Raw genomic sequence first — 24,906 nt, forward strand, 5'->3', positions numbered from 1 at the left:
TCGTTCATATATCCAGCCATGCCAACAGAACACCAGTGCTTCACAGGCCCACAGTAAGGAGTTACCAAACTTCTGTTCACCTTGGATCTCTGGCTTCCCACAAGTCTACTTCACTTTCTGTCTGCTTTCTGCAGCTTTATCTTTTCAGGGTCTCTCTCTGCTCCTCACTCTTAACTTCACTGAATAGAACCATTTTTCCAAGTTTCCTGTTCTTTGTTCCTGTGACTAGAAGCTTTTCTTAGAACTTGCACCTGTCCCTCTTCCTGGTTTCAGAACCTTTTTATTCTTTAGTTAGGAACTGGCTTTCTGTCCACTTGCATCGACCTTCCTGTTATGGAAGTTTCTATGGAATCCTGATTCCAACTCAACTGACCTTACTTCAACTGAACGAACTGCTGGAGGCCCGTTGTTGCTCGGCAACAGCCCAGATTTTATTTTATACCTGTAGCGCACAATGACTTACGAGAGAGACGAGAAGTGATGAAGTCGATTCAGGCTTTATTAAGCGAGACTTGTCCCCAGCAGCTCAGCAACAGAATGAAGCTGCGGGGAGAAGCTCAGGTTCTTATACTCCGCCTTCAGGGCGGAGCCAGGAGTTGGCAGCCAACTAGGACCCGGGATCTGTCAGCCAATAGCATCACGGCTTCACAGTCCCACATGACCCCTAATACATACAACCACATTCAACCCTTGTTAAAAAGGAACCCGGCGGATTGGTGGTTCGCATGATGGTAGGGGTTTACAAGGCTGGCCCTGGAAGGAAAATTTCGGACATGTTACTACAGTTTTAGCCCTACACTGGGCTATGTACAAGTTTGTGAAAACTATTTACAATATTAGCAAAAAAAATTTTTTTTGTTACAACAACATTCTTGGTGTCACGCGGATTCCACAAGTCGAGCGGGCGGTCTGGTCTTCCTCGTCGATCGCCTCAGCCCCGGTGGTGGTGCAGGTGCTTGTTCAGGCGTTGTCGTCTCCGGGAGCGTTTCGGTGTTTGTTCCTGTTTTACTCCTGGGCGGGCACGGGAGGAGGACCGATCCCCCCGGGAAGGGGGCAGTCGCAGGGTGCGCCAGTGGCAGGGAGGGGATGATCGGTGTCGGGGGGGTGTGTGTGTTGCCGGCGGGCGGCAGGTCCCGCAGGGAGACCGTGTCCTGTCGGCCGTCGGGGTACGCCACGTAGGCGTACTGCGGGTTCGCGTGGAGGTGAACCCTCTCGACCAACGGGTCCGATTTGTGCGCCCGCACATGTTTCCGGAGCAAGATGGGTCCTGGGGCTGCCAGCCAGGTCGGCAGCGACGTTCCGGAGGAGGACTTCCTGGGGAAGACAAGGAGGCGCTCATGGGGCGTTTGGTTAGTGGTGGTACACAGCAGCGACCGGATGGAGTGGAGAGCGTCCGGGAGGACCTCCTGCCACCGGGAAACTGGGAGATCCCTGGAACGTAGGGCCAGTAGGACGGTCTTCCAGACCGTGCCGTTCTCCCTCTCTACTTGCCCGTTCCCCCGGGGGTTGTAGCTGGTCGTCCTGCTCGAGGCTATGCCCTTGCTGAGCAGGAACTGGCGCAGCTCGTCACTCATGAAGGAGGACCCCCTGTCGCTATGGATATACGCGGAGCAACCGAACAGTGTGAATATGGTGCCAAGGGCTTTAATGACTGTGGCCGCTGTCATGTCGGGGCAGGGGATGGCGAAGGGGAAACGAGAGTACTCGTCCACCACGTTCAGGAAGTATGCGTTGCGGTCAGTGGAGGGGAGGGGCCCTTTGAAATCCAAACTGAGGCGTTCAAAGGGACGGGAAGCCTTGATCAGGTGCGCTCTATCCGGCCTGAAAAAGTGCGGTTTGCACTCTGTGCAGATGTGGCAGTTCCTGGTGACTGTACGGACCTCCTCCACAGAGTAGGGGAGGTTGCGGGACTTTACGAAATGGTAGAATCGAGTGACCCCCGGGTGGCAGAGGTCCTCGTGGGGGGCTTGGAGGCGGTCTATTTGTGCGTTGGCACATGTGCCGCGGGATAGGGCATCGGTCGGCTCGTTCAGCTTTCCGGGACGGTACAAGATCTCATAGTTGAAGGTGGAGAGCTCGATCCTCCACCTTAAGATCTTGTCATTTTTAATTTTGCCCCGCTGTGCATTATCGAACATGAAGGCTACCGACCGTTGGTCGGTGAGGAGAGTGAATCTCCTGACGGCCAGGTAATGCCTCCAATGTCGCACAGCTTCCACTATGGCTTGGGCTTCCTTTTCCACTGAGGAGTGGCGGATTTCTGAGGCGTGGAGGGTCCGGGAGAAAAAGGCCACGGGTCTGCCCGCTTGGTTAAGGGTGGCCGCCAGAGCTACGTCGGATGCGTTGCTCTCGACCTGGAAGGGGAGGGACTCGTCGATGGCGCGCATCGTGGCCTTTGCGATATCCGCTTTGATGCGGCTGAAGGCCTGGCGAGCCTCTGTCGACAGGGGGAAGGTAGTGGACTGTATTAGCGGGCGGGCCTTGTCTGCATACTGGGGGACCCACTGGGCATAATATGAAAAGAAACCCAGGCAACGTTTCAGGGCTTTGGAGCAGTGGGGGAGGGGAAATTCCATAAGGGGGCGCATGCGGGCCTATTATCCCATTGCGCACTACGTATCCCAGGATGGCCAACCGGTTTGTACTAAAAACGCACTTTTCCTCGTTGTATGTGAGGTTCAGGGCGTTAGCGGTCTGGAGGAACTTTTGGAGGTTGGCGTCGTGGTCCTGCTGATCGTGGCCACAGATGGTTACGTTGTCGAGATACGGGAACGTGGCCTGCAACCCGTGCTGGTCAACCATTCGGTCCATCTCCCGTTGGAAGACCGAGACCCCGTTTGTGACACCAAATGGGACCCTTAGGAAGTGGTATAGACGCCCGTCTGCCTCGAAGGCTGTGTACTTGCAGTCACCTGGGCGGATGGGGAGCTGGTGGTAGGCGGACTTGAGGTCCACGGTGGAGAAGACCTTATACTGGTCAATCCGATTGACCATGTCGGATATGCGGGGGAGAGGGTACGCATCAAGCTGCGTGTACCTGTTGATGGTCTGACTAGTCTACGACCATCCTTTGCTTCTCCCCGGTCTTTACTACTACCACCTGGGATCTCCAGGGACTATTGCTGGCCTGGATTATGCCTTCCTTCAGCAACCGCTGGACTTCAGACCGAATAAATATCCGGTCCTGGGCGCTGTACCGTCTGCTCCTAGTGGCGACGGGTTTGCAATCCGGGGTGAGGTTTGCAAACAAGGACGGCGGTTCAACCTTGAGAGTTGCGAGGCCGCAGATAGTGAGTGGGGGTATTGGGCCGCCGAATTGGAATGTTAGGCTCTGCAGGTTACACTGGAAATCTAATCCCAGTAATGTGGGCGCGCAGAGTTGGGGAAGGACGTAGAGCCTGTAGTTCTTAAACTCCCTCCCTTGCACCGTTAGGTTCGCGATGCAGAACCCTTTGATCTCTACGGAGTGGGATCCTGCAGCTAGGGAAATCTTTTGCGTGCTTGGATGGATGGTCAGAAAACAGCGTCTTACCGTGTCTGGGTGAATAAAACTTTCAGTGCTCCCGGAGTCGATCAGTCATGGCGTCTCGTATCCGTTGACCAGCACCGTTGTTGTCGTCGTCTGGAGCGTCCGGGGCCGCGATTGATCCAGTGTCACCGAAGCCAGTCATGGTAGTAGTGTCGCGGCGTCTTCTTCGGACCCCGTGGAGCCGTCGATGCTGGGGTCCTTTGTTGTCAACCAAGTTGGTGGCGTCCATGAATCGCACGCGGCCGGGGGTGGACAAGATGGCCGCCCCCATGAATCGCACGTGGCTGGGGGTCACAAGATGGCGGCGCCCATACTCCCCTCGTGGTGCCCAGGACCCAAAATGGCGGCACCCGCGGGTCGCACATGGGGCGCTGGGGGGGTTGGGGAGCGTTTGGGATGTGCTGGGCTCGTTCTTCTCCAGGGATTGCGGCGACCCCCCGGGACCGGCACACTGCCGCGTAATGGCCCTTCTTGCCGCACCTTTTACAAATAGCTGCGCGGGCCGGGCAGCGCTGCCGGGGGTGTTTCGCTTGTCCGCAGAAATAGCAGCGGGCCCCCCCGGGATGGTCTGGTGCTTTAACCGCGCAAGCTTGCGAGGGAGGGGGTTGTCGGGACGGGGGTCCACGGAGCCCAAGGGGCTGCCGCGCGGTCGGGGCCGTAGGCGCGGGCGTTTTGAGAGGCCATATCTAGGGAAGCTGCAAGGGACTGTGCCTCTGAGAGTCCTAGCGACTCTTTCTAAAAGTCTTTGGCGGATTTGGGGAGAGTTCATACCTGCCACAAATGCATCGCGAATTAGCATGTCCGTGTGTTCGATCGCGTTCACCGGCGGGCAGCTGCAGCTCCGTCCCAAAATTAGCAGCGCGGCGTAGAATTCTTCTAGCGATTCTCCGGGACTTTGCCGTCTCGTCGCGAGTTGGTGGCGCGCGTAGACCTGGTTAACGGGCCGAACGTAGATGCCCTTCAGCAATGCGAGCGCCGTTGGGAAATCCTCTGCGTCTTCTATGAGAGGGTAAATTTCCGGGCTTACCCTCGAATGCAGGACCTGCACTTTCGGGTCTTCTGTGATCCGGCCGGGGGCCGTTCGGAGGTAGCCTTCAAAGCATGCTTGCCAGTGTTTAAAAACTGCTGCCGAGTTCGCTGCGTGGGGGCTGATCCGCAGGCATTCCGGGGCGATCCGGAGCTCCATAGTCTTTTAAGCTCGCTTAATAAATTGTAGCGCACAATGACTTACGAGAGAGACGAGAAGTGATGAAGTCGATTCAGGCTTTATTAAGCGAGACTTGTCCCCAGCAGCTCAGCAACAGAATGAAGCTGCGGGGAGAAGCTCGGGTTCTTATACTCCGCCTTCTGGGCGGAGCCAGGAGTCGGCAGCCAACCAGGACCCGGGATCTGTCAGCCAATAGCATCACGGCTTCACAGTCCCACATGACCCCTAATACATACCACCACAATACCGTGTTTTTTAAAGAGGTGTAAAATCCGAATTAAAATGTAGGCATCTTTTAAAGTGGAAACTAAAACCGAAGTTCTTAACACACAACTGAAGAAATATAAATTAAGCTTCAACTTAAAGCCAAAACAAAAGTAAAATACTCAGAGCTCTGAAGAGTCACAGACATGAAATGTTGGGCGTGTTTCTTCCAAAACATTTCTAAGTGTGGTAGCGAGCTCCCGGTGCTCGGCCCGGTGAGACCGTCACCACAATACAATGTTAATTGGTCCACTTAAGGAGGTCCCACAGGTTCCACGCCGCAAATGAAGGCTCACCAGCTGATTCCCCTGGACTGTGCTCGCCGGCCCCCCAATAACAAGGTACAGCTGCTTTTCTGCTTCTGCACAGCCAATCCCAATCAGCTTGCAGCCATGGTGCCTTAACGGACGGCCTCACGAATCGGGGATGCAAACCTTTTTTTAATAAAACATTTTATGATTTTATAACAACAATTACAAATGTAAACATTGTAGCCATCTGGGATGGCCACTTCCCGATTACAAAATGGACACTTTGCAAAGATTGCAGGGAAAATGGAGAATACTAAGAAAGCAAGCAGGTGCAAGGTTTGTCTGTTGATTGGAGTCATAGCTCCCAGCCAAGACCGATACTGCAAACCATTTCCATACTAATGAGCCATGCCCAGGTACAAAAAGGTAACATTTAAGCAAACAATACCAAGACAGACACCCCGGCGCCAGAGGAGACCCGAACAAAGCAGGTCAATGGCCACCTAGGACACACCCAGCAATCAGGGCACCCACACCTCTATTGGAGGAAATTGATGGGAACGATTGGGAAACGACCCAATTAATTGGGGCCAAGTTCAAGGCCCGCCCAAAAGCACGCGAAGCCCCTTTTGGGTATAAGAAGAATCCCCCAAGAGAGAATCGCTCTCTTGCGGCCCCGGCTCTCACCAAGGAGAGACCTGCCCAACAGCAACATCAGAACAAGTAAGTTCAAGGTCAACGCACGCTACGAGACAGATGCTCCTAGCTGTTAAGCTGTACCAATTCGACCCCAGCAGCCTTAGAACCGAACAACGGCCATTGTCCCTCTGACTGAGTGGGCGCCCAAAGCTAAGTATAGGCTTTTAGCAGTAGTGATAGTTTAGTTTGTAAAGTTTTATGCATGAGTATATTTGACTGTGTGTGTAAATAAATGAGCATTGAGTTTGAACTTACTAACTGGTGTATCGAGTCTTTGATCAGTATTCGGTTCTGAAACTTGTGGCGGTATCAAAAGATACCTGCCGACTCTAGAGCAAACGTAATTAGAATTAAGGAAGGCGACCATATTGGCCGCCATCTTCAGAGCCAAATTAAGAGAAACACAATTAGCAACATTTACTGGCGACTCCACCGGGACTCGATTTAGAAGTGGCCTAGTCACTCCAAGAGAACCCAAATTTGAATTGGAATCCAATTGGAAACAGAAAAACCACAAGTGTAAGAACAATACTGATCAAACCTCCAAGATTTGGAAGTGTGTTAATGCATGCGTACTAACAGGGATATAAGGTAAACCTGAGAGATTTTGTTGCGTAAAACTGTCGGGAGTTTTATAGGCCGGAAATTAGCGTAAGCCGTACCCGTGTTTACATCACCACCTTATCACCCCCTGTTCCAATTCAGAAGAGAACCCAGATAGAGAAAATGGCAATGGAATGCCTTATGAACCCCCAGGAATTCGAGGTCGCAGCGACCAGTAGAGTGGGACAGTGTCCCGTATGGGAAGAGGAAATCAGAAAGTACCTCAAAGGGAAAGGATGGCCCCTCTGGAGCAAATTCTGCGCGATTGACGAAACAGGTCCCGGGAGTATAGGACATACTTGGTGGGAGAACCTGTCAAAGATCCACAAGAAGAGCTGAGGGAAAGCTCGCAAGCCGATGGCAATCGTGTCCTGCTTGGCACAATTGCGAGGCACAGAAGAGGTCGTTAGGATGCTCCGTAGAGAGATAGAGGAGAGAGATAGAAATGGACCCCAATTCACCCCAAGCAGCTTTAGCCAAACTACTCCAGTCAAGAGTATGGCAGCCGGGAGAAGATGATGACATAGAGTCTGACTCCCACCAACTGAATCCCTTTGCAACCCTGTTCTCTACTGATCAATGAGGTGTCCAGATGATGAAAAAAAAAAGGAACCGATGGAGAGATACGGTGTCCTTTCTGATGGAACCTGCACCATGTTTGTTGTATGTTTGTTCGTTTAATGTACATGTTTGTTGTGTGTAAATTTGGAAGATTTTCATGGCCCCACGCCACCACCCTTTTGACGCCCAATGCCTGTTAATGGAACAGGTTTGTCCCTAGACAACCGTTCAGAGGAACTAGTTTGTCAACAGACAACCGTTCAGAGGAACTAGTCTGTCGACAGAACACCACTCGTAGCTACTCTCCTGATTCGATCACATGAGGCGGCCCCCACGACGACCACATTCTTACCCGTTCTTGCCGGTCGCTCAGGCAGTGGAGAAACGGCACTGGTCCCCGCCCTGCCTGAGGACACCCCTCTGGTCAGCTATGCTCGGGTAGAGCACATACGGCACTGATCATCGTCCTACCCAGGGATTCCACCCATTTCTTACCCGCCGTGGCCCATACGCACCCCATTTTGGCTTGTTACGTTCAAAATTATTTTGTTTGTTTTTGGCAACCCTTAGGTTGCTTCCATATGCTATTTACATCCTCAAACACTAGGATAGTAGATCGCACAGGCTGCGAGACAGCTCGTCAGTATTCTTCTCGGATGTCTTGTCCCAAATATTTGGTTTTTTAAAAAAAAATGAGGGAGTCACAGATGGTGACCAATCATAATGGGAAATTGGCAACAAAGGACAGACAGACAGACATACGAGAACTTAAGCAAGATAATAACAGATATCATGCTAGTGTCCATAGAACTCCGGAACCTCAGGAACCCCAGAGGAAGACAAAGAAGAAGATAGAAAGACGGAAAGGTGAAGACAACCTTCATGTTCACCTGGATCTTAGCGGGATCCCTGCAGTTGCCCGCGGACACTACCCCCCTGACCCCTACCACACAAGCCGTGAATGAGTCCCACCCCTGCCATACGCAGAACCTCAAGATAGTTAATCCTAAGACAAATAACGATACCACGACCTGGTGTGATACGTTTATCACCTGGTATTCACTATCCTACATAGTAGAAGCCCTCTTAGTACTGGCGATACTTTGCAGTGTCATGCAGACACTTAGAATCAGAAAATGGCGAAGGAGAGCCTATCGTTCTCGCGCCCCGGTATACACATTTAGGTCCCCTATTTTCGGACTTCACCAAACCCCCGAACCCCTTGACATGAATTAAAGTGCATCCGTTTCTCTTTATGTGTGTTTTGTTCAATAAAGAAATGTAAACCTCTGTGCCTGATTGCCAGGCCAGAGAAACTTGTGTTGCTGCTATTTGTACATTTAAAGTGTTATAGATTATTTTTGATTGTTGAGTGAGGATAGTTTATTGAGGATAGAGGTTCCAGTTTTTTTAACTTTGTAATGCATGCCTGAATGTCATAGCGCCACGTAGAGTTTTATACTGATGTATGTAAGGAAAATGATTTTAGGTAAAGAATTGCGTTTCATAGGATAGGGCAGTATAGAGCCCATGAACTGCTTACGGGTGTCCCGCTTGGTCAGAGAATGAAGACGACGCAGTAATGTGATCCTTCACGCTTCGCGTTGAGGATCACAAGGAGGGTGTGTAGCCATCTGGGATGGCCACTTTCTGATTACAAAATGGACACTTTGCAAAGATTGCAGGGAAAATGGACAATACTAAGAAAGCAAGCAGGTGCAAGGTTTGTCTGTTGATTGGAGCCTAGGTTCCAGACAAGACCGATACTGCAAACCATTTCCATACTAATGAGCCATGCCTGGGAACAAAAAAGGTAACATTTAAGCAAACAATACCAAGACAGACACCCCGGCGCCAGAGGAGACCAGAACAAAGCAGGCCAACGGCCACCTAGGACACGCCCAGCATTCAGGGCACCCAGCTCTCTATTGGTGGAAATCGATGGGAACGATTGGGAAACGGCCCAATTAATTGGGGCCAAGTTCAAGCCCCGCCCAAAAGCGCGCAAAGCCCCTTTTGGGTATAAGAAGAATCCCCCAAGAGAGAATCGCTCACTTGCGGCCCCGGCTCTCACCAAGGAGAGACCTGCCCAACAGCAACATCAGAACAAATAAGTCCAAGGTCAACACACGCTACGAGACAAACGCTCCTAGCTGTTAAGCCGTACCAATTCGACCCCAGCAGCCTCAGAACTGAACAACGGCCATTGTTCCTCTGACTGAGTGGGCGCCCGAAGCTAAGTATAGGCTTTTAGCAGTAGTGATAGTTTAGTTTGTAGAGTTTTATGCAGGCGTATATTTGACTGTGTGTGTAAATAAATGAGCATTGAGTTTGAACTTACTAAGTGTAACGAGTCTTTGAACTGTATTCGGTTTTGAATCTTGTGACGGTATCGAAAAATACCTGGCGACTCTAGAGCAAACGTAATTAGAATTAAGGAGGCGACCATATTGGCCGCCATCTTTAGAGCCAAATTAGAGAGAACACAATTAGCAACAACATAACTCAGTAAATAACCCCCCCGCCCAAACAACCATACTCAGCCAACATAGCTTACACACACAGTTCCCCAGTCCCTCCTCTTCCACTCGCTGGTCTCGCCTAAATTGGACTAAACTATCTCCTCCTACCCCCCTCATTTCCTAATCCCCCCCCTTATTATATCTGCTAACAGTTTAATTTTCCCCAAATTAGTCGATAAACGGCTGCCACCTCTGGACGAACCCTAATGTTGATCCTCTTAGGGCGAACTTGATTTTCTCAAGCCTAAGAAACCCGGCCATGTCGCTAACCCATACCCCCGATTCCGGAGCTCAGAGTCCCTCCATGCCAATAAGATCCGTCTCTGGGCTATCAAGGAGGCAAAGGCCAAAACGTCAGCCTCTCTCGCCCCCTGGACTCCCAGGACTTCCGACACTCCACAAATCGCCACCTCTGGACTCAGTGCCACCCTTGTCTTTAAAACCGTGGACATGACATCGGCAAATCCCTGACAGAATCCCCTAAGCTTTGGACATGCCCAAAACATGTGGACATGGTTTGTGGGCCCTCCGGCACACCGCCCATACCTGTCCTCCACCCCTTCAAAAAACCTGGTCATCCGGGCCACTGTCATGTATGCCTGGTGAACAACCTTGAATTGTATCAGGCTGAGCCTGGCACATGATGAGGACATGTTGACTCTACTCAGAGCATCCTCTCACAGACCAGCCTCTAGTTTCTTGCCCAACTCATCCTCCCATTTACACTTTACCTCCCTATCTGGGTTCCCTCCCACTCCAGAAGCTCTTTATAAATTTCAGAGACGTTTACCCACCCCCACTCCCGTTTTTGAAACTACCTTATCCTGTATCCCCTGTGGCGGTAGAAGAGGAAAGGTCAAGACCTGCCTCCGTACAACGTCCCTCACCTGCAGATAACGGAACCCATTCCCTCCCGGAGTTCAAACTCCTCCTCTAAATCCTCCAAACAAGGAAAACTTGCATCAATAAACAGGTCCCCCAGCTGCCCTTCCATCCTGAGGTGAACCTCAGGGCTCTAGGGGCACCGACCGGGAGGAGGGGGTGCTGGGTGACAACCCAGACCCATCCCATGGAGTGGAGGTGGAGGCCACCAGCTCCCTCGAGTTCCACCCCTCTGACGATGGCACGTCTTGCAGTCACCACCCGGTACAGTGTGGCACAGCTGTGCATGTGCCATCAAGTGCACCAGGGACCTCCGGCCCCAGAGCCCCCAAAGGACGCCCGATACGGCATCGAAGGCCACGGGCCGTGGTAAGCAGTAGCCTGCCTCCACTTCTGATATGCATCCTGGGGACACACCTAGATGCAGTGGCAGAGCAAGGTGTCGAGCAAGCTAAGCATGTCGAGGATCACCGAGGGCACAGGGGGAGGAGGAGAGGGGGTCGGGAACTGTGCATTGGAAGAGTGAAGGGGTGGTGGGGAGAGTGGAGCAGTTTTTGACACTTATGTGAAACATTAAAAACCCTTCACCACAACCAGTATGACGCCTCTGTTACTTTCTCCTGCGGGCTGACCTTTGGACCCCCGAACCCTTGCCCCATCTCCTAGCTCCCCGGGCATGAGGGTCGTACTTAACACCGCCCCCCCCCCATCTCCTCCCGGCACACCACGCAGGTGATGGGTGTGAATGAGCACTCAGCAGACTGGCAGTGGTCAGACTATGGAATAGATTGAGGAGCACCAGCGCTCAGCTTTCTGCGGGTTATAAGACCATAAGACCTTTTGTGAGAGCCACAAAGAATCCAGCACGAGTTTTAAGGATACAAAGAAATAATATTTATTTACAATAACATATATATACAACACCAGCAGCAACTTCCCTTGCTGCTCACTCCTCCCTGGCTGGTTCCAAACTGGCCAGCTTTATTTATGCAGGGAGTCTGCTAATGATTTCTCCGCTCCCCCTCATTGGGGAAGCTCATACACTCACAGGATTGTGGGATTGTCATTAGTCCCCAGCCAATGGTAAGCAGACAGGTTATAACAAGACCTTAGGAGCAGAATTAGGTCACTCGGCCCATCGAGTCAGATCCGCCATTCAATAATGGCTGATATTTTTCTCATCCCCATTCTCCTGCCTTCTCCCCATAACCCCTGATCCCCTTATTAATCAAGAAAAATTATCGTCACCCCCCCCCCTGCCCTCGACAGTGATCCGCCGCTGGATTGATGTAGCACAGACCCCAGGAGAGTGGGAAATGGGGGGAGGAAGAGGGTAGCGTTGACAGATCAGGCCACGTACTATGTGAAGCGGGTGAGGATGAAGGCCTCCCTGGCCCCCCGGGTGTGCCGAATGCTTGCCGCTGCCACCTGTCCCGCAGTCTCTGGCTGGTCTGGTTCCTCCCCGGGATCGTCCTCCAGCCCCTGCTGGTCTGGCGCCTCCTCATCTTCCTCCTCTTCCTTGGTGGCAACATGTTCCTCATTCTCCACCTCCAGCACATCTCTCCGCTGCTATGCCAGGTTGTGGAGGTCACAGCAGACCACCACGAAGTGGACAACCTAGGGGAAGTACTGCAGGGCACCACCTGACGGTCGAGGCATCGGAACCGCAGTTTAAGCAGATCGATGCACAACACAATGGCAGCTCAGGTGGCTACATGGGCCTGCTTGTCTTGGGTCTCTACATCAGTATCCGGCTTCCGGATGTTTGACTGCCCCAGGCTATAGCTGTCGTGCACACTCCCTGGGAAGCATGCACACACATGCATGATCCTTTCTTTAAAAATATATTTAGAGTACCCAAGGGCCTGTTCCTGTGCTGTACTTTTCTTTGTTCTTTGTGCAGAAGATTTTAGTTTAGTCGGGCAGCATGGTCGGCACGGGCTTGGAGGGCCGAAGGGCCTGTTCCTGTGCTGTACTTTTCTTTGTTGTTCAGTTCATTTCCCCCCCATTACGGGGCAATTTAGCATGGCCAATCCACCTACCCTGGACATCTTTGGGTTGTGTGGGTGAAACCCATGCAAACACGGGGAGAATGTGCAAACTCCACACGGACAGTGATCCAGAGTCGGGTTCGAACCTGGGACCTTGGTGCCGTGAGGCAGCAGTGCTAACGACTGCACCACCGTGCTGTCCTACACGTGCATGATTCTAAGGTGGTGGTCGCACACAAGCTGGATATTCAGGGAGTGGAACCCCTTCCTGTTAATCCAGGGCACTCCCAGATGGCTTGGTGTGCGCAAGGCGACATACATGCAGTCTATCAGCTCCTGGACCTGGGGCATCCTGGCGATGGCAGAGAATCCTGCTGCCGAGGCAGCTTGTTGGGTTTGGCCCGTGTCAAAGTTTATATAATTTTCTACCTGGGCAAACAGGGCATCAGTGACCTGTTGGATGCATCTGTGGGCTGTAGCTTGAGAGATGCCACACAGGCCCCCGGTCAAGTCCTGGAATGATCCCGAGGCTTAAACGTTCAGGGCTGAGGTGACCTTGACGGTAACAGAGAGTGGGTGTCCTCCTCCACATGGTGCCAAATCCCAAGGGCATGGCACAGGTGCCACCCCGTCTCCTTGCTGAGACAGAGCCTCCTGCGGCATACACTTTCCGTCTTCCGCTCGTAAGACCTTCAATGCTTGTACACTCTGGGCTGTTGTGGGCCTCCCCCTCTGGGTCTCATCCTGGCCTGATGGGCAGCCAGGCCCGCAGAGTGTGGAGAGGGATCCAGCTGATGGGCCGCCGCCTCAAGTCTCAGTCAACGCTGCTGTTGCCGCCACCTTCTCCGGCATCTAGCCACCTGGACGTGGCACCGGTAGTCCTGGTAAATGTGTACGACCCCAACTGGGACGACACGGATTTAGAAAGACCGTGGTGGAAATCCCCGACATAGATATGTACCGACTGATCATGGGAGGGGGACTTTAACTGTGTACAGGACCCACTGACGGGCAGATCAAACCCCAGAACAGAGAAAACGACAGGCACGGCAAGGGAACCATAATGTTTATGGAGCAGCTGGGGACAGTGGACCCATGGCGGTTCCTGCACCCAGGTGAGAAGGAATTTTCGTTATTCTCACCAGTACATAATGTCTATACCAGCATCGACTTTTTTGTAGTGGGGAAATCAGTGCTTCCAGAAATAGTCAGGGCCACTGTAATCTCCTACCACGCTCCACATTACATGGATGTGAGGTTGGAGTTGGGCTGTGCCCAACACGCTACATGGAGGTTGGACACGGTCCTCTTGGCCGAGAAGGTCTTCTGCCAGAAAACATCACAGGCCATAAGTGAGTCCGTTACTATCAACCTGAACTGGGAAGTCTCAACTTTACATTCTGGGAGGCACTGAAAGCGGTGGTTAGGGGGGCAATTATAGCCTACAAGGCTCATGAAGATAGGGAAGAGAGGGCAGCTAGGCAACAACTCCATCCTGCAGGTCGACAGGAGATACTCCCAAGGCCCCACCTGTAGAGCTTCTGGCAGAAAGGAAAAAGCTACAAAAGGACTTTAACCTCTATCCACCAAGAAGGCAGTGCACCAACTCCACCAGGCATGGGGGACCTTTTATGAACACAAGAAAGAAGGCTAGCCGCCTGCTAGCTCACCAGCTGAGAAAGCAGGCAGCCACGAGAGAAATAGTACAGGTGAAGGACACAGAGGAAGATTGGTAGCCGAACCAAAAAAGGGCACAAAGCATTTGAAGCCTTCTACTGGAGACTGTCCACCTCTGAGCCCCCAACGGGGAGTAGGGGATAAAACGGTTCCTCGATGGACTGGATATATCAGTCTTGGAGGACGGCAGACAGGGGGGAGCTGGAAGCACCAATAAAACTGAGAGAGGTCACAATAATATAATAATCTTTATTATTGTCACAAGTAGGCTCACATTAACACTGCAATGAAGTTACTGTGAAAATCCCCTAATCGTCACACACCAGTGCCTGTTCGGGTAGAGGGAGAATTCAGAATGTCCAATTCATCTAACAAGCACGTCTTTCGGACTTGTGCGAGGAACCGGAGCACCCGGAGAAAACCCACGCAGACACGGGGAGAACGTGCAGATTCCACACAGACAGTGACCCAAGTGGGACTCGAAGCAGGGACCCTCGTGCTGTGAAGCAGCAGCTCTAACCACTGTGCTACCATGCCGCCCCGCTGTGCTACTGTGCGGCCCCATGGAGAGCATCAACTCCATGCAGGCAGGGTAGGCACCAGGACCCGACGGGTTCCCAGCGGATTTCTACAAAACATTGGCTCTCACCCCACACCTGCGGGAGATGTTCGTAGACTCACTAGTGAGGGGCACCCTGCTGCCATCGTTAACAGAGACCACCATATCAGTGATACCCAAAAAAGACAAAGACTCAACGGAATGCTGATCATACAGACCCATTTTGCGGCTCAATGAGCACGTGAAAATACTCGCAAACGACCTGGGCGAGACTGGAGAACTGCATACCATAGGTAGTCGCAGACAGACTTTGTTAAGGGTAGACAGCTAACTGCAAACATCAGACGACTGCTGAATGTGCTGAACTCTGCCTTTGACAGAGTTGAGTGGAAGTACCTCATGTAATGATCTCTATATGCAAGGGCAGCACGGTAGCATGGTGGATAGCACGACTGCTTCACAGCTCCAGGGTCCCAGGTTCGATTCCGGCTTGGGTCACTGTCTGTGCGGAGTCTGCACATCCTCCCCGTGTGTGCGTGGGTTTCCTCCGGGTCCAAAGATGTGCAGGTTAGGTGGATTGGCCATGATAAATTGCCCTTCGTGTCCAAAATTGCCTTTCGCGTTGGGTGGGTTATGGGGATAGGGTGGAGGTGTTGACCTTGGCAACTGAACCCCTGACGATCGCCCTATGAGACGCGGGAGGCTGGAATTGAATCCAAAGAGGAGGCAGAGAGCAGAGTCTCACTCTATGCTGATGATTTGCTCCTCGACATCTCAGACCCACAAAATGGAATGAACGAAATCATGAAGCTTCTGGAAGAGTTTGGGGCCTTCTCGGGCTACAAACCTAACCTGGGCAAAAGTGAGGCTTTCCCTGTGAACCCGTGGGGGTGGGAGGGAGCTGGAAGATCTCCTATTGAAAATAGCCCAAAACAAATTCTGCTACCTAAGGATCCAGATAGCCCACGACTGGACTCGGATTCACAAGTGGAATCTGACCACTCTGGCGGAGGAAGTTAAAAATGACCTGCAGAGATGGGATGCACTCCCGCTTTCCCTGATGGGAAGGGTGCAGATGATAAAGATGAACATACTGCCTAGCTTCCTCTTCCAGTTTAGATCCACACCGATCTTCATCCCCAAGGCCTTTTTTCAAAAAGTAGACAAAATGATTATGGCATCTGTGTGTGTGTAAGGGGGGTGAAAGCCCAAGAATACCAAAACAATACTGCAAAGGAGAAGAAGCATTGGAGGCCTGGCTCTCCCCAACTTGCAATATTACCACTGGACAGCCACGGCCGAAAGGGTGAGGGGATGGGTGAAGGAACCAAACATGGAGTGTTTGAGGATGGAGGATACTTTGTGCATAGGAACGACTTTCCAAGCCCTCGCCACGACAGCACTGCGGTCCCCACCGGCAAAACACTCAACCAGCCCAGTAGTAGTAGCAACACTAAGAACCTGGAACCAGATTAGACAGCACTTCAGTCTAACCGAGGTGTCCACCATGGCCCCCATCTGCGGCAACCACAGGTTTCCATCAGCCATGCTAGATGCCATCTTTAAGAGATAGAGACAGGACAGGGGAACACTAGCGGTTAGGGACTTCCACATAGGGGACAGACGTGCGACCTTACAAGAGCTGACGGAGACGATGAAACTACCGAACAGACAGGAACTCCGACATTTACAAATCAAAAACTTTCGCCGCAAGGAGACAACGAGGTACCCTATGGCTCTGAGACACATAATGTTGGAGGAGCTACTCGACACAGTCAGGAAAAGGGGAATTGTGGGGACATATGCGGACATACATATGCGCTCCTCACTGGACAGAACAAGGGAGAAATGGGAGGAAGAGCTGGGGGTGGAAGTAGGGTGGGGACTCTGGAGCGAAACACTGAACAGGGCCAACTCCACCACCTCCTGCGTACGGTCAAGGCTAAGCCTCATGCAGCTTAAAGTGGTGCACAGAGCACCCGAATGAGCAGGTTCTTCCTGGAGGTGAAGGATAAATGCGAATGGTGCCAGTGAGGCCTGGCAAACCACACCCACATGCTCTGCGCTTGCCCCAGACTTGTCGGGTTCAGGCCGGCCTTCTTTGCAGTAATGTCCAAGATTGTGGAGGTGAGGGTGGAGCCGTGCCCGAGAGTGGCAGTCTTCGTGGTATCAGACTGGCCAGAACTTCATATGGGGAAAAGGGTCGACGTACTTGCCTTTGTTTCCCTAATCGTCGGCGGAGAATCCTGCTCGGCTGGCAATCAGCAGCACCACCAGATTGGCTGGCAGACCTATCGGAATTTCTCAATCTGGAAAAGATCAAGTACACCATCTGCGGTAGGAAGAAGGCTTCCACAAAGTGTGGGAGCCTTTCATCAGCCTATTCCAAGATCAGTTCAAAGCTAACAATGGATAGAACGGGGGGCGGGAAGAACCACCAGGGCCACAGAAAGCAGACAGGAATGAGGGAGCAACAGGGGGGAGATACCCAAGGAAATGCCAAAGAAAAGCCCAGGGACAGACCGACACGGGGACCAGAGAGCCCCTCCCAAAGCGATATGAATAAAACAATCATCAAAACAAACCATCTACACTTAAAAGGGCCTAAAATAGGACCCAGAGACAGCAGAAAAGGGGGAGGGGGGAAAGCGAAGATACCGAAAAGGAACAAAGTGTAAATTATAACCGTTTCATCCATTTCTTCTTATACATTGTAAAAATAGAAACTTTAATAAATATTTATATTTTGAAACTATCTCTATTTGCTAACAATAGTGCAAATGCACAAGAACCAAAAGAAATCTAAAAGGCTACTCTCTCCCTGAATGCTTTGTACACCTCAAAACAGATAGCCTCACTAGATTATTAAGTGCCTGTCAGCTTGCCCGATGGTGAAAGAATGAAGGACATAAAGAATAGAAGACAGGAGGCCACTCAAGGGCCCTCAACATTATTGGAATTGTGCACTCTTCTTAAGGCTTTTCCCAGCTTGGTTTATGCTCTGTGACTGCAAAGCTGGAAAAAAAAGAAATAATTTGATTTAAGAATACCTATCTCATCGAGGAGACTTCAGGTCAATCTACATCCAACAACCTACTCTGAACACTCTGCTCACATTCTGACAGCTGTGCCAAATTCCGTCACAGCAGCTGCGACTAATCCACGAAATCCTGAATAAAGCAACCCGCAACATTGAAAGAAAGACCAATTTCCTTCCCCACCATCTCCCAATGTTAACGGATTCTTTAAAGGCGATCCAGATCTTCGCCAAGTCGGTTCCTTCCCGAGGCCATTACCCTCTACGTGCACCGAATTCCGTTGAAATCCGTCCAGTGGTGTTTGAGACATATTTTGGTTGGGAGGCAAAGAGAGTGACGGGGCGAAACCATTACCTCCGCTATAATAAACATATTTTGCCGCCCCCGCTCTTGCTCCATCACCAACTTCACTGACTGACTGACTTCGCGCACGCGCGCTCGCCTCGCGAGCCGGACGTTTCTAACGGTCGGCAGAATCCGGGCGTCGCCCCGCCTCTCCGGCCTCCATCCACCTGCCGAGCTGCCCTCCTCATGGCCCTGGTCACGGTGCAGCGTTCTCCGACCCCGAGCGCCTCTTCCAGCCCCAGTGTCTCGGTGAGTCTGCTCTTGCCGGGTTTCAGCCCCCGCGTCTGACGAGCCTCCTGAGGCCGGCGAGCCGGGAATGCTGCAGGCCTCACACCGGCATGGTCCTGATAGCTGAATGATGTGGAGATAGCTGACAGCTGAAAGCACAAGTATTTGCAATGCAAGCCTTAGGCTGGGCAGGAGATAGAGCTGCTAAAGTGAACCTGATTGTTGGCCACAACTAGCTAATATTCCCCCATATCCTTGAGCATATTTCACCATATCATCATTGATATATGTTAATTGTCAAGATATATATTGCAATTTTTTTTGCTGTGGTCCTAGTAACATTAGGAAAATACGAGGAATAGATTCAGGATCGACTGAAATGTTAAGAATGTGTAATCACATTGTTTGCACAATTTCACAAAATTGTTTTGTATTTTGTATTAATATATTGATATACAAATTTTCCGATTGACCAGGGTTGCATGTTGTTGCTATGTTTTGCTTTAAACAGCTGCTTTATTTTTTATGTTTAGCTTTCAAATGTTTGCTGGACAATACTGAATTGGTAGCATTTTTCAGGCTTTTGTTAAAGTTTTGCCCTATTATGGAGAATGAAATTAAGCCTGACAAAATTGGAACAAAGAACAAAGAAAATTACAGCACAGGAACAAGCCCTCCGGCCTTCCCAGCCACCGATCTGAATCCTTTATCTAAACCTGTCTTCTATTTTCCAAGGATCTACTTATCCTCTGTTCCCCGCCCATTCATATATCTGTCTAGATGCATCTTAAATGATGCTATCATGCCTGCCTCTACCACCTCCGCTGGCAAAGTGTTCCAGGCACCCACGTGATGTGTTGTGTACTCTGCTACACAGACGAACCAACACAGTTGCGAATGGTACAACTCAGTTTTATTACTATCATTTATTCACAGTGGTAAACTGGTTACTGAGGTTCGATCATAACCCTAGAATCTGTGGACCTATTCCTAATACTATCTTGTAGTGGCACTCAGCGCATGGTGGATGTCTGAGTGGCTTGCTATGAGCTCTGTGCCCTGAGCTTTCTCCTGCTGGGATGCTCAGGAAGTAGTGTTCCCTGTTTTGTACTGTGTATGCTCTTGCCTGTGATTGGCTGTGGTGTTGATTGGTCCGTTGCTCTGTCTATCAGTATGTATGTGCTATGATGTTTACCTGAATATCATGACATCCCCCCCTTTTGTACAAGAACATGTGCCTATGTGGTTATAAATAGAGATGTGTACTGAGGGCAGCTGAATGTGTGTGTGTGCAATATCTACAGCATGTATATGGGGCTAAACTATATACAAGGGGCGATGTCGGGTGCGACATAACAATGAGGTTGTACCATTAACAAAGAACGGGGAAATGTTGAATGACAAAAACGAACTCCTGTAGCGAGAAGGAAGAACAGAAACATATTAACACAGTGGTATTATGAGTTCAATGTACAAACAGGCTCATAAGTCCAGTCTAGTAGGTGGGTGGCGAATTCGGGTTGACCGCCTCAAGGGTGGGTCTGGATCCACCGGTTGAGGAATGGACCTGGCCACGGGCGACGACGGAAGGGGCATGGTGGCAGGAAGCTCCACGAAGTCGATACCAGGAACAACAGGAGGGCGCGGTGTCGGTGTAAGTTCCCGTAGCGAGCGTGGAAGTACGAATTTGCGCCTACGAATGGAGCCATCAGGCATGCGAACCAGGAATGAGCGGGGAGCCACGCATCGGAGAGCTTCGGCAGGTGCTGACCAGCCACCTTCTGGTAGGTGGATGCGGATATCGGCGCCAGGGCGTGAAGATCAGTCGCCCGTGTGTCATATCCCATCTTCTGGCGAACGCGCTGCTGTTGCATTCTGTGTAGTAGCGGAGCATGGTTGGTTGTGGGTACCAGAATGGATGGCACAGTGGTCCTGAGGGCGCGACCCATCAACAGCTGGGCTGGTGAGAGGCTAGTGGGGCCGAGCGATAGGCCAGCAGGGCTAGGCAGAAATCCGATCCGGCAGCAGCAGCCTTGCAGAGGAGCCGCTTGACGATGTGAACGCCCTTCTCCGCCTTTCCGTTGGACTGGGGATGCAGAGGGCTGGACGTCACATGTGTGAAGCCATACGAAGCAGCAAAGGACGACCATTCCTGGCTGGCAAAACAGGGCCCATTGTCCGACATGACAGTAATCGGAATGCCGTGGCGAGCGAAGATGTCTTTGCAGGCCCTTATGACAGCGGACGATGTTAAATCGTGCAGGCGTATGATCACTGGATAGTTGGAAAAGTAATCAATGACGATTACATAGTCCCTGCCAAGTGCGTGAAAAAGGTCGACACCCACCTTCACCCAGGGGGACGTCACCAGCTCATGGGGCTGAAGCGACTCAGGAGGCTGCGCCGGTTGAAACCTTTGGCAGCTGGGGCAGTTGAGCACCATATTGGCAATGTCATCACTGATGCCCGGCCAGTATACCGCCTCTCGGGCCCTCCGTCTGCACTTCTCGACCCCCAAATGGCCTTCGTGTAGTTGGTCAAGGACCAGCTTGTGCATGCTGTACGGAATCACAATCCGGTCCAGCTTTAGAAGGACACCATCAATGACGGCCAAGTCGTCTCGGACATTGTAGAACTGCGGGCACTGTCCTTTGAGCCACCCACCCATCATGTGGCGCATCACCCGTTGTAGAAGGGGTCAGCCGCAGTTTCCCGGCGAATACGGGCCAGACTGGAGTCGTCAGCTGGCAGATTTTCCGATGTGAAGGCCACCTGCGCTTCGACCTGACAGACGAACCCCTCCGAATCGGGCGGTGTGCTCACTGCTCTGTATAGGGCATCCGCAATGATAAGGCCCTTTCCCGGGGTGTAGACCAGTTGGAAGTCATACCTCCTGAGTTTAAGTAGGATGCGCTGGAGGCGAGGGGCCATCTCATTCAGGTCCTTATTTATGATGCTGACCAGGGGGCGATGGTCAGTCTCAACGGTAAACTGGGGGAGACCATACACGTAGTCATGGAACTTGTCTATTCCGGTCAGCAAACTCAGGCACTCCTTTTCGATCTGCGCGTAGCGCTGTTCTGTGGGGGTCATGGCCTGCGAGGCATAGGCGACCGGGGCCCATGACGCAGTGTCATCCCGCTGTAGGGGTACCGCCCCAATGCCGGACTGGCTGGCATCAGTCGAAATTTTAGTGTCACGAGATGTGTCGAAAAACACCAATACCGGGGCTGTGGTGAGCTTAATTTTGAGCTCCTCCCATTCCTTCTGGTGTGTGGGCAGCCACTGGACCGTGGACGTCTTGATGAGGTGGCGCAGAGCCGTCGTGTGGGAGGCAAGGTTGGGAATGAAGTTCCCCAGGAAGTTGACCATGCCTAGGAAGTGTAGCACTACTTTCTTGTCTGCCGGCTGTGGCATGGCTGTAATGGCGCTCATCTTGTCTGCATCCGGACGGACCCCTGACTGGGAAATGTGGTCCCCCAGGAACTTCAGCTCGGTTTGGCCGAAAGAACACTTGGCTCGGTTGAGGCGCAGGCCGTTTTCCCGTATGCGCGCAAAGACGCGCTGGAGACGATTGATGTGCTCCTGTGGGGTGGTGGACCAGATGGTGACGTCGTCCACGTAGACGCGCACCCCTTCGATGCCCTCCATCATCTGCTCCATGATCCTGTGAATGACCTCGGATGCCAAGATGATGCCAAATGGCATTCTGTGAAAGCAGAACCTGCAGAAAGTGGTGTTGAAGGTGCACAGCTTTCGGCTGGACTGGTCCAGTTGGATCTGCCAAAAACCCTTTGAGGCATCCAGTTTTGTGAAGATTTTAGCCCGGGCCATTTCGCTCGTGATCTCTTCCCGTTTGGGTATTGGGTAGTATTCCCTCATTATATTGTTGTTGAGGTCTTTTGGATCAATGCAGATCCGGAGCTCGCCGGAGGGCTTCTTAACACACACCATGGAGCTGACCCATGGCGTGGGCTCCGTGACCCAGGATAGCACCCCTTGGTCCTGGATTTCCTGCAGCTGCTGCTTGAGGCGGTCTTTGAGTGGCGCTGGGACCCTGCGAGGTGCGTGAATGACCGGGGTGGCGTCCGGTTTGAGCCGTATTCTGTAGGTGTAGGGCAGTGTTCCCATGCCCTCGAATGCCTCCTGGTTGTGGGCGAGGAGCGATTGGAGCTGTGCCCTAAATTCTGCATCCGGGAAGTCAGATGTGCCTTCTGGAGACAGAGCGTGGACTCGTTGCATGAGGTGGAGAACCTTGCATGCCTGTGCGCCTAGCAGGGAGTCCTTTGATGATCCGACTATCTCGAATGAGAGTGTGGCCGTGTGTGTGTTGTGTGTCACCTGGAGCTGGCAGGATCCCATAGCCGGGATAACGTTCCCATTGTAGTCGACCATCTTGCAACGGGATGGCCGAATTGGTGGTCTGACCTTCATGGCGTAGAAGGCTGACCATGCTATGAGGTTGGCGGAGGCGCCAGTGTCCAGACTGAATGTTATCGGTGATCGGTTGACCGTTAGGGTGGCACATCATTCATCACCCGGATTGACGGTGTTCACTTGCAACGGCTGGCGGGTCCTGGCTGGAGACATCCGGTTCCCATCAATGACCGCAACAGGGAAGGCTTCCCGGTCGTCTGTGTCACTGGTCTGGATATCGTCCGGGCACGACTCGTAGTAAGGAGACTGAATGGTCCGCGCGTCCCTGCGAGGTTGTCGGAATTGGGGAACATTGGCAGGTTGAGCTGCTCGACAGCAGGCAGCGTAGTGGCCCATCTTGCCACAGCGGAGGCATTGTCGGTTTCTTGCGGGACATTGCCGCTTTAAATGTGCGGCTCCGCAGTTGCCGCATGTTGTGACGTCATTGCGTTCGTTGCGCCACCGCGCATGCGCAGTTCGGTCTTGCGTCGAGCGCGCCTGCGCATCACGTCCCTCTGTATCGACGTCGTTTTTGGCGTGCACAAACGCGGGAGGCCTCAAAGCGCGCGAAATGGCCGCCCTCGTCCGGGCCGCGGGCCGGGAGGAACTCGATCGCCTGGACCCGTTCGGCCTCGTAGGACGCCTGCCTCGCCGATCCGGCCACTTAGGACCCATGCCACGCTGATTCGGCCGCCTGAAATTGTGAGTAGCGGCTAGTCGCGTTTTCATGCAGGACACAGGCTTCGATTGCAAAGGCTAGGGTGAGGCCTTTTATTTTTAAGAGCTGCTGGCGTAGGGTGCCCGAAGTGACCCCAAAAACGATCTGGTCCCGAATCATGGAATCGGAGGTGGTGTCGTAACCGCAGGACTGCGTGGGGATACGGAGATGCGTAAGGAAGGATTGAAAGGGCTCATCCTTACCCTGCAGGCGCTGCTGGAAGAGATACCTCTTGAAACTCTCGTTGACCTCGACGTTGAAGTGTTGGTCGAGTTTGAGAAGGACCGTCTTGTCCTCACCTTCCGCGAACACCAGGGAGTTGTAGACCTAGATGGCGTGTTGACCTGCCGTGGAGAGGAGGATGGCGATCTTTCTGGTGTCCGAATCGCGCTCCTTTTCGTTGGCTTCCAGGAGGAGCTGGAAGAGCAGTTTGAACAGCTTCCAATTAACGCCGAGGTTTCCAGCGACTTGTAGCGGCTGCAGTGTGCTGACATTGTCCATGGCGCAGGATGGCAGATTCCGGAGGATTCGTAGGTAGGTCCCACAGTTACTCCTGGTACTATGATGTGTTGTGTACTCTGCTACACAGACAAACCAACACGGTTGCGAATGGTACAACTCAGTTTTATTACTATAATTTATTTACAGTGGTAAACTGGTTACTGAGGTTCGATCATAACCCTAGAATCTGTGGACCTATTCCTAATACTATCTTGTAGTGGCACTCAGCACATGGTGGATGTCTGAGTGGCTTGCTATGAGCTCTGTGCCCTGAGCTTTCTCCTGCAGGAATGCTCAGGAAGTGTCGTGTTCCCTGTTATGTACTGTGTATGCTCTTGCCTGTGATTGGCTGTGGTGTTGATTGGTCCGTTGATCTGTCCATCAGTATGTATGTGCTATGATGTTAACCTGAATATCATGACATCATCGCCAGTTTAACATTGTACAGTTGGTAAACTATTGTACAGAGTTAAAGTGAATGCAGTGATTTGTGTAGCAACGGTTATCATATGGTTTTGTAATTAATAGCTGTTAATTTATTTTGCGAGCCAGCACAATCAAATGGAAGTGAAGTATTATGTCAAGGCATGCCTGTCAACCCAATTAAGAACATCCTATATATAAATCACTTCTACAGCCTTCCACAATGTTTTAGGCATAAGACTAGTTACAATATAATTGTTGAAGTAGTAGTGTACCTATTTAGAATGTTTTTTTTAGTAAGAAAAATAAACCTGCACTTTGTAGTTGTGTTTATGTTGCATGTGGAGCATTCGGACCCCACATGCATTTTAATAACACAATTCATAAGTAGGAACATAATCTTTGAGTATCACAAGTAAGCTTACATTAACACTGCAATGAAGTTACTGTGAAAATCCCCTAGTCGCCACAGTCCGGCGCCTATTTGTGTAC

General features: G+C 51.7%; 2 protein-coding genes across 3 annotated transcripts in view; one reads left to right on the forward strand and one right to left on the reverse strand.

Moving 5' to 3' along the window:
• dao.2 (D-amino-acid oxidase, tandem duplicate 2) overlaps positions 1-18,153 on the reverse strand; it is a 96,876-nt gene extending 78,723 nt beyond the window's left edge. The window contains exon 1 of one of the 2 annotated variants that reach the window (XM_072482080.1): positions 18,138-18,153. The gene's annotated coding sequence lies outside the window, so the exon portion shown is untranslated. Of the gene's footprint in view, positions 1-9,455; positions 9,471-18,137 lie in introns of those variants that run through there. The other variant, XM_072482168.1, reaches the window with a different exon arrangement.
• Positions 18,154-18,246: 93 nt separating this feature from the next.
• The window catches only part of LOC140394774 (protein phosphatase Slingshot homolog 1-like), a 127,372-nt gene continuing 120,712 nt past the window's right edge, over positions 18,247-24,906 (forward strand). Inside the window, exon 1 of the mRNA XM_072481994.1 lies at positions 18,247-18,377. Within this exon, the coding sequence (XP_072338095.1) occupies positions 18,315-18,377 (63 nt within the window). The 5' untranslated portion in view covers positions 18,247-18,314. The remainder of the gene's footprint in view (positions 18,378-24,906) is intronic.

This window comes from Scyliorhinus torazame, chromosome 1, assembly GCF_047496885.1.
Source record: "Scyliorhinus torazame isolate Kashiwa2021f chromosome 1, sScyTor2.1, whole genome shotgun sequence".
Classification (NCBI taxonomy): domain Eukaryota; kingdom Metazoa; phylum Chordata; class Chondrichthyes; order Carcharhiniformes; family Scyliorhinidae; genus Scyliorhinus; species Scyliorhinus torazame.